General features: G+C 37.9%; 1 protein-coding gene across 4 annotated transcripts in view; it reads left to right on the top strand.

Annotated features, from left to right (window-relative positions):
* The window catches only part of hdac11 (histone deacetylase 11), a 40,883-nt gene that overhangs the window by 9,632 nt on the left and 14,091 nt on the right, over window positions 1–17,160 (top strand). For 3 of the 4 annotated variants that reach the window (XM_088082585.1, XM_088082594.1, XM_088082583.1), the window contains 5 exons: window positions 3,026–3,068; window positions 4,969–5,045; window positions 6,813–6,875; window positions 13,227–13,323; window positions 15,452–15,630. In XM_088082585.1, coding sequence (XP_087938711.1) covers window positions 3,026–3,068; window positions 4,969–5,045; window positions 6,813–6,875; window positions 13,227–13,323; window positions 15,452–15,630 — 459 coding nt within the window. The remainder of the gene's footprint in view (window positions 1–3,025; window positions 3,069–4,968; window positions 5,046–6,812; window positions 6,876–13,226; window positions 13,324–15,451; window positions 15,631–17,160) is intronic. The other variant, XM_088082589.1, reaches the window with a different exon arrangement.

Below are 17,160 nucleotides of genomic sequence, written 5' to 3'. Positions count from 1 at the left end.
TATGAATATTCCAATAATATCAATATTACATAATATATAACAGAATATTATTATTATATATGTAGGCTGTAGATTGGTACATGTAATGGATGTATAATTTAAATATTGTCCATTATAACCCTTTTGACTGCAGCACTGATTTCTTTCCACACGGCATTTTTTTTAGACTTCAACAAATGAAACTTTTCGGGCTGCAAACAGAATCAGTTTGATAAACTGAACCTGGGATTTCAGTGTTTCCGTTTCCAGCTCAAAGAAGTTCCTCCTCTTAGCTGTATTTCTCCTCTGCATGTTGTAATGTCTTGCAGCGAGGCCTCTGAACCCACAATATATTGTGGGAGGGAAATGTTAATGACAGTTGTTTTCTGCACCTGCATCTATCAACAGCTTCTCATTTGTACGCTGTGATCAGCGAGATAAGAATGTTTCATGAATCACATGAATCTTATCGTGAGATGATTTCTGCACTTGGATCTGTGCTGTTTTTCTCGTCGGATTGTTAAATGAGGGCCAGTGTGTTTACCTGCAGAGACTCTACCTTCCTTATTTTCTTCTTATTTTGCTGTCTTCTGGACGGTCCTGGGCACAGCACGCAGGTGATGTCAGCACTTTATAGAAAGGCAGTAACCAGGTGTCAGACCATAAGCAGCAGGCATCCAAGAGAAGGCAAGGAAGCAACAAAAATTGTGGGCACAGCACTGAAAAGAATGCAAATAAAGTAAGGTGAAAGGTCAAGTTCAAATTAACTTTCACTTTTGCAGCTCATATTGTTACAAACAGTACCCACCCTTTCCTGCATAACATGAGCAAATTGGTGTGATTACTTTTGAAAATACGGAAGAGAGGAAATGTAAATCTAGAGAAAAATACTAGAAATCTGTTAAAAATACAGTTTTTAAAAATCAGGGAAAAGTAAAAAGAACTGTATATCTGTTTGTTATGCTTATACATTTAAATTTATGTTACACAAATATATATATATATATATATATATATATATATATATATATATATATATATGTATATATATATATCATTTAAAAGGTAATTTTCTTGTGTGTTTTTAGTGTGTTTTTTTCACTTGTCTTTTTTGCTGATTTTTTGCACGTTTCCTGTAATGTTTACTAATTTCTAATTTTTTTAGATCATTTCTTGCAGAGTTGCTTATTTCCTTCTTATGTTCTTGAAATAGAACCCGCCAATTTTCTTTGTTCCTAAAGGGTTAGGGATTCTTCTTGTTGCCAAGGTCAAATAATGGCCCATGGGTTTTATTTGGCGGTTGTCTTGAATTGATGTCAATGCTTATGGTGAAACATGCTAATTTTCATAACTCCTGAGCCAGACAACATACAAAGACAAATGGACCAACTTTCTCATACAAGTTTGATACAAGGAATTTAATGAAATTTCCATTTCCATGGTACAACCACTCTATTGGTACAAAACAGGCAAGTGATACATTGTAAGCCCATAACAGTGTAACTTGTGCTATTTTGATTGACAGTAGTCTCCTGTAATAGCCAAATGAAACTAGATTATTCTCTTATAGCAATTGTTATCGAATGGATGAGGTGTATGTACGTGTGGTGCCAGGATGAGTCATTTTCTTGTTGGTGGGGAAGAGCTCAAAGCAGAGCAGGTACCTGATGAAGCAGGAATAATGTTGTTGTAGGTGTGACTTATATCATAGACGCTTCACATTCAGTTGCTACAATCTGGTTTTAGTTCAGCACCTCACCATCTGGGTCTCTAAAATGTTTGCTCCCCTGGGTCAGAGTTTCTCTGTCAGTGTGCACATTCTCCTGTCAAGTTTGTCTTTAAAGTTCACAACTTTTGTGTGGGAGGTGGCTAATGTCTTTTTCAGGAGCCATTTGTGCATAGGCAACAGTTTAATAATGAGACCCCACATCTGTGCCCTGTGTTGAAAAGCAGCATTTGAACAAATCACCTTTTTATTCAATTTTCATAAAGAGATTTGGCTTCATTTACCAGTATCTTTTTTTATATTTTTTCTTAAATTTGTTCTTAAGGAAGGTCCAAAGAAAAGTAAATGTCAAATTCATGATGTGTTTTTAAATCCCAGAATTTCCCACCTGTGTTCTTATAAAGGTGAATCCCGTTGTCCTCTTAAGTTGGAAGCGTATGTCAGTTCATTGTTATTAGCATAAGTCAACACCCTGAAAATCACCAAAAACAGGCATGAGACTGCAGGGCCGTGTGCATGCACAGAAAAGTTGAGAGAATTAATGCCTAAACAAATGTCTGCAGAGGGTAGAGCACCGGACTCCAAACATAAAAAAACGTGTTCTGAAGTGGTGCTGCTTCTGCAGAAAGTGAATGCCAAATAAGCCATCAGATTGAGTAGAAATAAAAAACGCAAAAAGATGCATGGGTAGATAAAAATAAGCATTAACCACCTTACTTGCAAACTGCTAAATTGAGAGATGAAGTTAGAGACAGAGAGGGGAAACAGACTGAGAGAGGGGAAGAGAGAGTAAGGTTGAACAACTTTACACAATATTTTTGTAAATTATTAATAACTAAGTCGTAACACTGTTTTATCTTTATCACTTGTTGTCCTGCACGTCCAAACTGCCTGTAATATTTTCTAGTGTAATCAATCACTAAATTATTATATGGCATGATTCTCATTAACATTACTGATGCTAATTGTGTTCGTGTTGTCTTTAGCTTGTAATGTATTTTTTGAAAATAATGAAAATTATTCCATTATTATACTATAAATCCTATGGAATTGAAGAAAATGCAATACCTTATTACTTTGCACAATCATGTTCACACAGAATGTGTGTAAGAGTGCTCTTTTGTGTGCACAGGTTCTGTTCTTACTTAAGACTTATGGTGAATGCAAAAGCCACTTAATAAGTTTGATTGTTTATTTGAAAAAGGTCTTTTTCTTCAAAAAAACCCTGTGATTTTCTGTTTCACTTGTAAAGGATCTATTTTGATTCCTCTTTCTATGCTGATATCGAAAATTGAACTGAAATATTTTTGTCTTCCACAGGCAGGAAAACTGGCTGTGGAGCGAGGATGGGCTATAAATGTTGGTGAGTGAGTTTGTCATGTCAGTGACCAACCTACACAATATGCTTGTATTCTCCAACGTTTTGCTGAATTTATTTTTTTGAAAATATAATTGCTGCCTGAAATATGTTCCATGGGAAGGTCTTTCAGTCATTTTATTTTACAGCCGTCGTTGGCTAACACTTTCTGTGAAGACCACATCTATAATGCATTATGACGGCATTCATAGTGAATTATAATGCATTTATAATGCTTACTGATGCACTATGTCATTAATCATAAACTGTTATAGATTTGACTTAGAATGATTTCTAAGTAGCAAGGATGCTCTTGACTTGTTATAAACACACACACATCAACAGTTAACTGTAGCAAGGATTACTTAGCCACGACCATGACCACCATGGGGGACACTATGCATTAACAGAGGGGAGGCACTATTTACACACACTTCAATATAACACTGTCCAACTCAACTTCTTCCTCCTCTCATGTGGCACATTAGGATGTATTAATACAGGCCAGGATGTATTAATACAGGAGGGACAGCCCGTCTTTGGCTGCTTAGCGGTGGATATCTCTGCAGTACAATACACAGGCATTTTGGACATAATGTCAAAAGTGTTACTTCTTCACACTTTGTTGATGGGGTTAGTTCATCTATTGAATGTTTTAAAATAAAATTATGGTCAGATCTTACAAAATGCACCTATGATCAGGACTGATCAAAAACAACTTGAACGGGTATATTTCTTTCTAAACCCGCTCTTTGCACAAACTTTTTTATTGGTGGCAGCCATGTTTTTTGATCGATCTCACTCATTTATTAAAAGATTGTGACAGTCAGTCCTCCAAGGTTGTCTTCCAAATTTGGGGTTCATTGGGTCAAAATCCAAAAAAGTCTACTCATATTACTAATTCTCATAAATGCATGCAAATTAGCAAAGCACCCATTATGGTGGCCTTAATTGTCCAAAAGGCTTTTTTGTAAAGCACGTTAAGAAATGTGACGTTAAAACGTTAAAATTTTTCATTGTTAACCAGTACACCACCGCTTTTGGGTAGATAGACGATTTCAGAGCCAGATCTTAGCAGTTAAACCTTTCCACAGAAGGTTGTTCACTATTTGGAAAGTCATTCTTGATTAATATGACTTAATTCCTCTGGCCATGGTTTGCACCAAGCAGGGAACAAAAAAGCTGGATCAGACTTTGACTCTGTAGCTCCTGCTTACTCAGCTGCTTCACACCATCTGCTGATGAATTGGAAAAAGATTGATCTGCATCAATAAACAGGATTTTAATAAAGATATAAAGGCTATTCGGGTGTGCCTGACATCTTCATACTGTTTGTCTCAACACAATGAGGATGTAGAGGTTTTATAAGGCCAGGCAATAAATGGTAATAAGATTTTAGCCATGGCCTCACTGGCCTTCATTACAATGTTCACTTCACTGTAGTTTAATAAACATGAGCAAAGCAGGGCAGAGGGGACTCTAACTTTTAACCTGTATTCATGGTCATCATCTCAATTTGTTGAGAAAAATCTCTTCACAATCTTTATATATATATATATATATATATATATATATATATATATATGTGTATATGTATATATATGTGTGTGTGTGTGTGTGTATGTGTATATACATATATGTATACATATATGTGTGTGTGTGTGTGTGTGTATATATATATATATATATATATATATATATATATATTTTTTATCCCTGTGCATGGTGGCTCGTCAAGTATTTTAGTAGCAATTGAACCGTCCCATTCTAATGTCAATACAGCCATTGTTGTCACTAAGCTGTAATAAAGTCAATAACAGACCATTTGAAATGAGTTTGGTGGTTTAGAATAATGGACCTGTCAGATGTGCAGTGACATTGAGCCAGTGGATTTTTTGTTTCCTAGGAGGAGGCTTCCATCACTGCTCCAGCGACAGGGGAGGGGGCTTCTGTGCCTATGCCGACATCACTCTGACCATCAAGGTAAGACTGATGTTTTACGTAATGTTTGCTTATTGCACTCATGAGAGCCAGTGTTCCCATCTCATGTAAGGAGAAGCGTGACTTAATATTCAGTTACATGTTTTATTTAATTGAAGCTGCAGTCAGAAACTTATGTAAATAACTTTGTGTCATATTTACTGACACTGTCACTATATTCTGTGAGCTGGCTGCCATGTCGGAAACAGTCAACTGAAGCACTGCCTACCTAACAATAACTAAACTCAGATGTTTCTGAAAACATCTGAGTAGAGAAATAGGCAATACAGTAAATTAATCTGATAACAATTTGAAGACCACTTCTAAAATGCATTATCAAGGTATTCATAGTGGATTATAATGCATTCATAAAGCATTATAATTGCACTCATAAACACACTACTGATGCACTATATCAATTGTCATAAAACAATACAGATGTGACTTACAATGATTTATGAGTGGCAAGTGTCTTATGGATGCTCTTGATTAATTATAAACTAGAGATTGACTGAGGGGGTTAGAATGCATTATAAATACCTTTACTCACCTATACAAATCAACAACCCATGTAGTATCATAAGTTATCATCGTATGTGTTGAGTAAAGTGAGGTACATATTGATGCATTTATAACAATTTCTGCTTCATCATGAGGTTTCATTGTTGGTTTTAAGTAAAGTGTAATCATTTCCATGCATTTATAATAATCGATGCTGCATCTTAAGTGATTAATACCTACATACACTAGAATACTTTGAAACTACCTTTTAAATACTGAAGTGTTACACTCTCTTACATATAAAAACAATGTGTCAGAAGTCAACAGAGTTTTTAGCCACAGAATCAGATTTTGCAGTGACAAGGAATCTTCCAGGGTCACAATTTGCAAGATTGTTAGTTTTGAAATTTTTGAAGAAGTTTTTGCAAAATGACCATTTGTTTATCGAGTACTCACCTTGTGTTGCCTTGAATACATCCACAGTGAATGGACAATCCAAAAAGCAAACATTCTTCATGAACTGAAGTAATAAGGTTCTGCACTTAACAACAGCAAACCTATATCAAAACATGTGTTAACCAACTGGTGCAGTATAATCCAAGCCGTATTTATGCAGTTGTATGCTCGGTACTTCCCAAGCACATGCACTTTAGCGAAAACGTTAAAACTTCAAACACTAATCTGGCTACAGTTAGTGCACCCTGAGTCTGCCTGAGCGGAGTTCAAATGCACACGCTACTTGTCCAGTGCATGAGATTGTCTGTACTGATGTTTTTTAAATTGTGACGACTTTAATTGAATCCAGTGGCCTGCGGGCAAAGAGCCACAGATGAGCTGAGTCAGAAAGCACTGAAACTGTTGTGGGAGCTGGTCTCACTCATCGTGCTCTGGCCACAGTTGCTGCTGATGTTAACTGGTTTTGCTTTACAGCTTTTTGTGTAAATGTTCAGTATCCTGCGGCTGATAAAGGTACACCATTATGCTTTACAAATGAGAATTGATGTAGACACACAGTATAAAAACAGAGGGAGTAAAGTGTTTAGATGCAGCTATTAAAAAGGTTATGTTCAAGAGAAATAAAAGAAAGAAAGACTTTCAACTGCTTCTTACCAAAAGAGCTTAACCAGGTTAACCGGTTTTTCAGCTTAAATGTAATTTCATATCAAAACTATTTGATATTGTAAACGTTTTACTTTGAAATCCCCTGGAAATAAGTTGTACTGTGCCATCTTCAGAGAGAAAGCAAACATTTTTCCATTAATTTCACAGTTTCTGTTTGAAAGATTGGAAGGCATCTCCAGGGCGACCATCATCGATCTGGATGCTCATCAGGTGAGCCGATAACATTACCTCTCTCTGTGTCAATGCTCATCGCTGCTTAGGGGCTGACATCGATGACAAGATAACCCCCCTTTTACCACACCACCAATCAATTGGCGCTTACTGCCATATTCAGTAGAATGTATCCCAAAAGAAATGCAGTTGCAAACAGCAACAGAGTGTGGAACAGCTTTGGATAACACTGGACTTTCACCCAGATATCTGCAGTAATGCCAACTCTCCCACAATTTAGATCAGATCTAATGATAAGAGGAGCAGCTTTTTGTAGATGAAGCAAACTTTTAGACTTCACAGAATTAACATTGAAGTTTCACTGATGTTCTGCTGTGCCGTCTCTGCCCTAAGTGTGCTCTAAATAACCATGATAAAGGTTAGGAAAAACATCATTGCCATGTTCTGAATCCAACATTGACTGCTGATAAGAGGATGTAACTGCTCCGTATGTCCAATCCATCACCACCATCTCCTCCCACAGATAGGGATGAGTTTTAGCATGCGACTGATACAAAAAATTGGATAAGTTTGTCAACAGTAAAACAGGATCCTGTTGTTGTAGACACACCTGGTGCATGTGCATTTTCTGACCATTATCCAATTGAATATAGCCAGAGACAAGATGTTTCATGTTCAAATGATTAACATAACTGTTTTTTGTAAAGTATGCACTTATTCTGAATTTGATGTCTGTAACATGTTTCAGAACTTGGGACAGGGCAACAAAAGAGACTGAGAAAGTTGTGGAATAGTAAAAAACAAACAAACAAAAAACTCCTGTTTGGAACCTCCCACAAGTGAACAGGTTTACTTGTAAAAGACAAGAGTATTATTATTGGGCATGACAGGGGCAATCTCAGGAGGGTCACTTGTTCACAGGCAAAGTTGGTCACTTCGTGAAAAACTGTGTGGGCAAACAGTCAAAGAGTTTGAGCAAAACCTTTCCCAACACACTGTTGCAAAGAATATAGGATTTTACCATCTACACTCCATATCATTAAAAGATTCAGAGAATCCAGAAAAATAACTGCACACAAGGGACAAGGCTGAAAACCAATTGATTGTCTTTGACCTTTGACCCCTCAGGCTGCACTGCATTGGAAACCAACATTATTGTATAAAGGAAAACATTCTGGAAAACCATTGTCAGTAAACACAGCTCATCACTGCATTTACAAATGTAAGTTCAGACTACACCAGGCAAAGTGAAAGCCAGGTAACAACAGGGATGTGGGTAGTTGGGGGAGCGGATGGATCATATAATGGCGTCATATTAAATGCATTTACACTACAACAGACAGCAAATATGAACACCAAAATGCAGACAGTTCACACATGAAATGCAGCAGGTGTTTTTCCTAATCAGAAGACAATTTATTGTAGATTGACACGCAGCTGGGTAACAGCACTTGAACTAGCATGCACTGTGCATAGCATCATATAACAGATGCAGAGTTACAGATTAAACAAATTAAAACTGAATACAAGAATAATCATATGCTTGTAACAGTTAGCGCTAGTGACAGTTTAAAATTTTTGTTACAGAATGAAGTGAATACACGGCAACCAACCATCCAAAAATATTAGTGAGTAGAACTTCTCTCTCTCTCTGTCTTTCTCTCATTCAAATCTATCTCTCACACACTAACAAAATGGGAGGGACAGATGCACAGTTTAGGCCTACTTATAGTCAAATACAAAAACTGAATATACAATAGCTATTCATACTAACAAGCCATTTACCAGACGGCAAGCGTCCGAAAACACTAACTTAATTAATTAAATCAACACAAAAGTCCAAGACGCAACTCTCGACATTATAGAAATGATACGTCCTCTTCTTGCTGTCATCGGAGGCAAAGCATCGCACAACCAAATCTGTGACAGAACAAAGGTAACATAACTTACTAAATGACAGGCTATAATCAATCATAAAATTAGATTAGCTGATTTAACCATGCAGTTGCCTCAGGAAGGCTGCATCATGGCTTTTGTTTCAACAACCCTACACACAACAAAATTCTCTGCCAGTGGTGTTCAGTACTAAGACAGTGAAATCGGGCCTGACAGCAGCACATATTATTGTGACTGACTGACCAAGACCAAACAAGTGAGCATGTGCTGCGCAGGAGAAATAATAAAAACATTTGCCTACCTTAAGAAGACGGTATGACACCAAACGTGGTCGTGTGCTCAGGGGGGTGCTGGAGTCAAATCAACAACTTCCAGAAACAAGGCCGACTTCTCTGGACCCGAGCTCATCTGAGACTGACTGGCACAAAGTGGAAAAGTGTGCGGTGACCAGTCCATATTTCAGATGTTTTTTAGAAATCACAGACGTTGTGTCCTCAAGGCTAATGAAGAAAAGGACCATCCAGATTGTTACCAGCTCAAATTTCAAAACCAGCAGCTGTGATTGTATGGGGTGGTGTTAGTGCCCATGGCATCATGGGTAACTTGCATACCTGTAAAGGCACCATGATACTGAGGTACACATATGTTTTGAAGCAACATATGCTACCATCCAAACAACATCTTTTCTTACCTGTTTTTTCCAGCAAGACAATAAGACACATTCTACACATGTTCCAACAGCATGCCTTCATAGAAAATAAGTGCAGCTACCAAACTGACCTGCTGCAGTCCAGACCTAACTCCCACTAAGCATGTGTGGCGTGTTAAGAAGAGCAAAATGTAGCAACAGAGAGCCTGGACTGTTAAGCAACTAAAGTCATATATCAAGCAAGAATGGGAAAAAAATTACTTTGAAAACTTCAACAATGGATGTCTTCAGTTCCTAAATGAGTGTTGTTAAAAGAAAAGGTGCTGACCCACCTTTTTGGAATTTGTTGCAAGCTTCAAATACAGAATAAGTGTATATTTAAAACAAAACAATGAAGTTTGTCCATTTTGACATTGAGTATCTTGTCTTTGGACTGTTTTCTATTGAATATAGGTCAAAAAGGATTTACAAACCATTGCATTCTGTTTTTATCTAAGTTTTACACAGTGTCCAAACCTTAGTTGAATTGGAGTTGTAGCATTTCCTCTCATAAAGACTTCCTCTTGCAGGATGAATGCACTCTAGCAGATCTAAAAGTGTCTTCTCAAGTACTCCAATTTTAGCAGCAGAAAGCACTTTCCTCAGCACTTCAACAAATGTCCTGACAGTCCAGCATCATCTGAAAATCAGCAGAAGTTCAGTTGGGCATATATACTGCAGATGTATACAGATATACATCTGCAGTGTTAGTAAATAGACCGCTTTTTTATCTGGTCACTGTTAGAGTATTGAGCTCACTTTAGAAAACAATGACTCAACATTTTTGCTCTGATTATAATATTTTAGTCTTACTTAGTGTTTTCAATTTAATGATGATGTCTCAAGGCTTCAGAGGTCCATGGCTATTTTCCAGGAACATACCTTTATTCATTTTGAGCCACGGCTCATTGGTAATGCTGCATCTTTACCTTCTGACACAGACAGGGGATCAGTACATATGCTGAGTAAATAATTCACGAGGAACAAAGAACAAATCTGCATGGAGATGGGCCTGAAGTACCCCTCTCAGCAAGATAATTGGGCAGAGAGAAATACTGGGGATATGCAGTAAAATTCTAATTACAACCCTGAAACATGGCACTTAAAATGCTTGTGTCCTTACATAAATTGAGATTATGGGCTAGACAGCTGTGTTGCTTATTTACCCAGTCAACAACAAAACAGTAATGATCAATTTTAGGTTTAGTTTATAACAAGCAGGCTGGAGCTCTGCTGCTAAGGCGTATTGCTAGCTGTCTGTTGTCAACAGTATATACAGTGAGTGTGTGATTAGGCACCCACGTGGTAATTTTATGTGTCAAATACATTTAATGGACATCCACTCTTAAATATAACCCTTAGAGTAGTTATTAATGTTTTAAAAGTTCAATTTTTTTAAAGGACCGAAAGAAAGGCCTGTTTGAAGCCCAGCTCATCACATGGTGCCTCTATGTCAGTGACCGTCTGTGTCTGCTCATGACATTTTAGATATTCTTCTGCGTCAGCTGTTTGTGCTCCAGGATGCCGTTACCTTGATGAAGTGCACATGGTGGGATGACGCAGCGTGATCCTTAAGTTTACACAGCAGCACAGACTGTCACTATGGTTAAGTTTAGGCCAGGGGTAGGCAACCTGAGGCTCTAGAGCCACATGCGGCTCTTGAGCCCCTATCAAGTGGCTCCTGTGTCTCTGACTAAAAATTATATGGAAATGAATTGCGATTATTTTTTAAAAGTTTTCATTCAATTTTTCAATTGCAAAAACATGTAGCCTGTACACAGAATATGAAAATGTATTTCATTAACTAAAATATGCATCATATTTCTGTGGCCTTGGTGCCTTTTCTGCTAAATTTTGCCAAATTTCAAAAATGGTGGGCGGTCCTGGATCAAAAAAGCCTGACTAGCTATGGATTCCAAATCCAAGATAGGAGAAGTCTCAGAGGAAAGTGGAGAAGTTATTAGTGCATAGAGATAATAATAACAGTGCATGGATAGAGCTTTTAATTTTTACCACCAACACTGCAAAGTTAATGTAACAAAAATAATAAATAGTGGTAAAACATAGTGATGAATGCTCATGTAGACCCATTAATAGTATTGATAGGCTATATTGACTATATGCGTTGTGTTACGTGCAGCTCCAGACAGATTTTTTTGTTGTTGTTTTGGGCCAGAAATGGCTCTTTTGATAGTAAAGTTTGCCGACCCCTGGTTTAGGCAAAAGAGGCACATGGTAAGGAGTTGAAAAAAGTAAAATAAATGCACAACCACACAGGAAACAGACTCCCATATTAAAGTCAGTTGTTTGTGGGACCCATCCACCTCCGCACCCATCTGCCCCATAAGTGCACTTAGCTCCTTGTATTTTGTGGTTCCCGGCAGGGTTATAACCTGACGCTGTCCTTCAGCAATTTATAGGCACGCGACCGGTTCCATCCAGCCGCACTCTCAAGTGACGCTGCCTGTGTGCGTTGCATTTGGACCCGCCTGATGCCATCCAACAATCCAACAGTCAGTGTAGTAGCCTATTTTTCGAGTCATCCGCACTTCAGCCAGGCCGAATTTAACACAAAGCAGACGAGAAATCAGACAGCGATACAACATTAAAACATCCGGTTACTTTTCAGAATAAAACACTCCATGTTTGCGTCTGATCGTATTTCACTTAACTACATCAACAGATCGTCACAATGAGTGGATCCAGGCCTGTATTAACAGGTCAGAGGTTTTCGGAGGTCACTACCAGCAACACTTACAAGGAGAAGCTAATTTGGGAGGTGTTTATAATTATATATGACACAACACATGCTTTTATAAGGACCTGCATAGAAAGGAAATGGCGTGGAACAATTTATTGGGAGTAATGGGAGTGAATCCACATCACTATAATTAATCCACGGAGTGAATAGAGTTATTACTTCTTCTTCTGTAAGTAATAATGCGCGTGATTCTGTAATTACCGTGGGAACTTCTCGGTCTCGCCACTCCATCTGATCCGGCAGTGCTACAAGGTGCCAGACTCAAAACGCAACCGGTGGGAATTGACGGATAAGGGATTACGGAGCAAAACTGCAGCAGAGTGGTAACGCAGCGCACATGCAAGCGATGGAAATCCTGGGTTATAAATCATTTTAAGTCACATCTATAATGTTTTCTAACTGTTGATATAGTGCATCAGTAAGCATTACGTGTGTTTATAAGTGTATTCATAAAGCATTATGAAAGCATTATAATTCTCTATGAATACTTTCATAATGCATAATAGATGTGGTCTTCATAGAAGGTGTTAGCGAAAATTTCCCAAAATGTTGAAATGCTCTTTCAATATCTTCAGAGTTGTAGTTTTTATTCAAATGATGAACAGGCCTTATACAGTCACTTGGGCATTATGCTCCTGCTTGTCCCATACATCCATCCTTTCATCCAGGAGCAGTAGACTTGGCACAGTGACAGTCTCCTCCTGACAGCAGCCAGACAAAATGGCACCGATGACAAATGGAGACAGGAAAATTAAAAGTGATGGAGTATTTTTAACATTTAATACCTACAGCCGACAACACTATGTATCCTTGATGTGGTTCTGTGAGTCTGCACAGCGTGTCTCCATTACTCCGTTACTCTGTACTCTGCCAGCTATTGCCTACTTTGTATTACACATAAACGAGTCATCATCATGGGTGAAAAAACAATTTCTTGATTCACTTTTTGCCAGTGTTGGACAATGTTTAAAGAAGCAGACACAGCATCTAAGTTCTTTATTATTTTTACATTTTTTATCAGAGTTGTGGTTTGGCTCTGTTATAGGGAAATGGATATGAGCGTGATTTCTTGGACGACAGGCGAGTGTTCATCATGGATGTGTATAATCGTTACATCTATCCTGGGGATGGATATGCCAAAAGTGAGTAAAAGCACCATTAATTTTCTTCTCAAACTTGCTTTTTCGTAGAATTTTGATAAGCTTAATCCATTCAGAAATTATTTTCCAAACACAAAAAATATTGTCATAATGGACTTTTACTCTAAATGCACTCATAAGCAAATGTCCTTTTAATGAGTATACTTTATTGTATTGGGTTTTTGGTTCTGTCCACTCCAATGGATGGAGAATCCTTATGCAGAAATGGCCTGATAGTTAAAATGACAATAAATGGTTTTAACAGACTTTTGTTTTTTTCACCAAATAATGTGAGATTATTATACTTTCATGAATAATTAACTAATATCAATACATAAAGTGATATTTTAAAACCCATTACATAGATATTGTTTCTCATTTTTGTCATTGTGACTTAAAATATCCTCAATTTCTCAAGTAGAAACAGTGTGTGAAAATCCTCCAGAAATGTATATTTTGTGAACACAGTCAAAAAGATGCATTATAACATAAATGTATCATTATAAAATGTAATCATTACAGTATTTCCCTGTTAAAACAGTATTTGATTTTCCAGCGACACTCAGATCCACCATCCATTCCAATGGATGGATATTAAAAAAAGTTTAAAAAACAGGGAAAAAGCTACAAATCTTTCACATGATTTTTGACATGTATAAGTAATATGACATTTTATGTTTACCTTAAACACTGTTTTAACACAATTTATGTACATGGACAATATGATTAATGAGTTCAGGCCCTTGGTGTCACACAATGCCATTTGAATGATGCTGTGATTTCCTTCTGCACTCCCAAGCACTCTGCTAGCTCTCAGCGGGGAATCTGTCATGCAGGAGTCCATGCAACACTATCATCACAGATTTACACAAATTAATCTGTTAATATATTAAAGCTGATCTGACAGCAACCACATGGTACCATTTGTCCCAAATTCTAGCAATGCTCTGTGGACAAAACATCACTCTTCAAATTCTCTCCATCCATCAGCCATCTTCTGCACTGCAACACATTCAGTTCAAGATATTTTAAAATTGTCTCTACCCCTGAAAGTAATGCACATACTGGCTTGTTTAAGCTAAAAAAAACACATTTATTTCCTCATACTTACTCAGGTACCAAAGCTTACAACTGTGACACTTTTTCTTTCAAGTCTTCTTAGAAAACCAGCAGGACTAGAACTGAAAAAAACTCCCACAAAATCTGTTTCACATGCTATTGCATTGTTCTTTCCTGCTTGCAGCTTAATTCTGTTTAAATTTTGAAACTCCTAATTAATTGTCTCCAATTAACCTTTTTCATCATCTGGATTAATTATTGGAAATAATCATTCAAATTAATGAAAGCACAGCCACATATTTACATATCTGAGTATTCTATAGATAGAGAAACCAAATTACCTAGCTGAACATTTCATAAGAATTCATCAATTCAACAGAAATTGGTTTTGTAAGCATTTAAACTGCCGGTGCGGGAAGAAATCCTTTTGCATTGAATACTGCAGCAGGATTTGTCAGAGCTTCAACGTGTAGATTTGGACCTAAGCACAGGACAGACTGATAAGGAGGCAGGCAGGAAATGTGCACAATTTATTGATCAACTGGCTTTGAACCTCAGGGGGTCCAGAGGCAGGCAGGTGACGGGTAGAAGAAAGTTACCAGGAATACTAAAGTCCAGGAAAACCAAACCAGCAATGAGAACCCTGCTCAAAAAATCACAGGGAGAGACGCTAATAATAAACCGAAGTGTACTGCTGTTTGTAGGAGTGACTGATTGTAAAGGGAGATTCTGAGCGGGAGGTGAAGGGACAGCAGGACAAGGCAGAGACAAATCAAACCTATCAGGGGGAGGCACTCAGTATGAGCTTGTGGGAAGACGCAATAGGACAGAAATTGAGAGATGAGGAGAAAAATCAAACAGGAAATACGCAGCATGAATGAACATCTGAATCAAAAAGAGGACAAAGATGATGTCAGGAGCAGAGGCAGAACGGATCATACGTCGAGATGAGGCCTGTGGATAACTGCTGCTGGTTTCATATGGACTGTTAGTGATGGCAGTTGCGCTCTGTAGCTCCCTGATGACTGTGAGAGTGGACACCCAGAGCATCTCCATGTCTCTGTGTCTTCAGGAGCCATAAAGAGGAAGGTGGAGCTGGACTGGGGCACTGAGGACTCCGAGTACCTGCAGAAAGTAGAGCTCCACTCTGAAGGAGCACTGAATGAGGTGCGACCCGACATCATCATCTACAATGCGGGGACAGACATCTTGGATGGGGACCCCCTCGGGGGACTCTCCATATCACCGCAGGTACTGCACGTGCTCAGTTGGACATTCATTGTAAAGACATTTCACATATGAGCATTGATCAGCCTGCAGTGACGGAACAGCTGGTCACACTTCATACAATAAAATGTCAGTGGAGAGCTGGAAGAAGTGTCACAGTGGTCACAATATTAGGTACACCTGTACCAATGCAATTAGTCAATGCAGTCAGATGCAACTGCAATGAAGTGTACTTTTTTGATGACTATAGTAGGGTTGGGTAATATATCAAATATACTCAATGTATCATACCTTGTTTCACAAGCGATATAAAATGTCTATCACAAAATGTCGTTTGCATGAAACTCGCTTCGGCATTTTGGTTCCCTTGCTCTCCCATGTGATTCTTTCCCTCTCAGACAAACACACAAAAGGTGGGGCTCTCTTAGAACTCCAGAAAGTGACTATTAAGTCACATTTTGTGACCATGGAGCACCACTGCAACTTGAAAATACTATTAATATCTTAACTGGAGAGCTTTTAGTTTGTTTCCAGCTTACAGAGAATAAATCATCATGTTTAACGCCACTGCAGTAACAGTCTAACTTAATGAATGGAACTAACGTTAGTGTAAGCAGGTGAGGCGTGTGTGTTTTCATCTTCAGAGCTCCATTCACAACTATTTAGTCACATTTTGTGGCACAAGAGTGACCAGCAAATCTTTGAACTGGAGAGCTGTTAGACTGTTTTCAGCTCTAACTGAATGAATCTTCATGGTTAAAGGTGCTGCAGTAACAGTTTAACTTTTTGCTAATGCTAACATCAAACTGTTGACTGGAAGCCTTAGGTTAACAGCAACACCTCCTGCCCGGGAAGGGTTCCGCTTTAACTAATTTAATTTAGGATTGTCAAACAAATAATTTTTTAATCACGATTAATATCAGAATTTTTAAATCACATTCTTTAATCACTTGTTTTTGAAGTTCACATTGACAAGTTGAAGTAATTCTTACCAAATTGTCTTGATTAGGAATCAAATGACAGCAAAAAAATGGCATTGGGAAAAAAGTGGGCATGTCTTTTAAACTGAGACTCATGGGTACCCATAGAACCCATTTTCATTCAGATATCTTGAGGTCAGAGGTCAAAGCCCCCCTGAGCAATGTTTATCCTCACTTTAGAGGGTTATATGGGTCTCTCCCAGAGAAGTCAGTATGACATGGTTGATAAGACTGGATTCCTCACATCCAGTTTTATGTGATACCAGTATGATCACTACAGCTGTAAAACTCAGCCTTGCACAGCCTCTTAAAGACTGGAATGTCAGTAAGAGATTAACAAGATCAAAAACATTTTAAAAAGTAGCGCGTTTTGTATTGACCTTAAAAGCATCCCAATTAGCATTTTGATGCTGACAGCCCTAATTTAACCATAAAAACACTTAATTTAACCTTACTATAGCTGTACTTTAACTTCAATATAGCAGTATTTTATTAAACTTTATTATAACTTTAGTTTCTTTAATTGTAGTATTTGGCAGTTGCTACTTCATTTTACATTGTATTTTAACTGCAG

Source organism: Plectropomus leopardus, chromosome 2 (assembly GCF_026936395.1).
Source record: "Plectropomus leopardus strain MGB_pleo_1.0 chromosome 2, ASM2693639v1, whole genome shotgun sequence".
Taxonomy (NCBI): domain Eukaryota; kingdom Metazoa; phylum Chordata; class Actinopteri; order Perciformes; family Serranidae; genus Plectropomus; species Plectropomus leopardus.
This window is presented reverse-complemented; position numbering and strand designations above follow the sequence as displayed.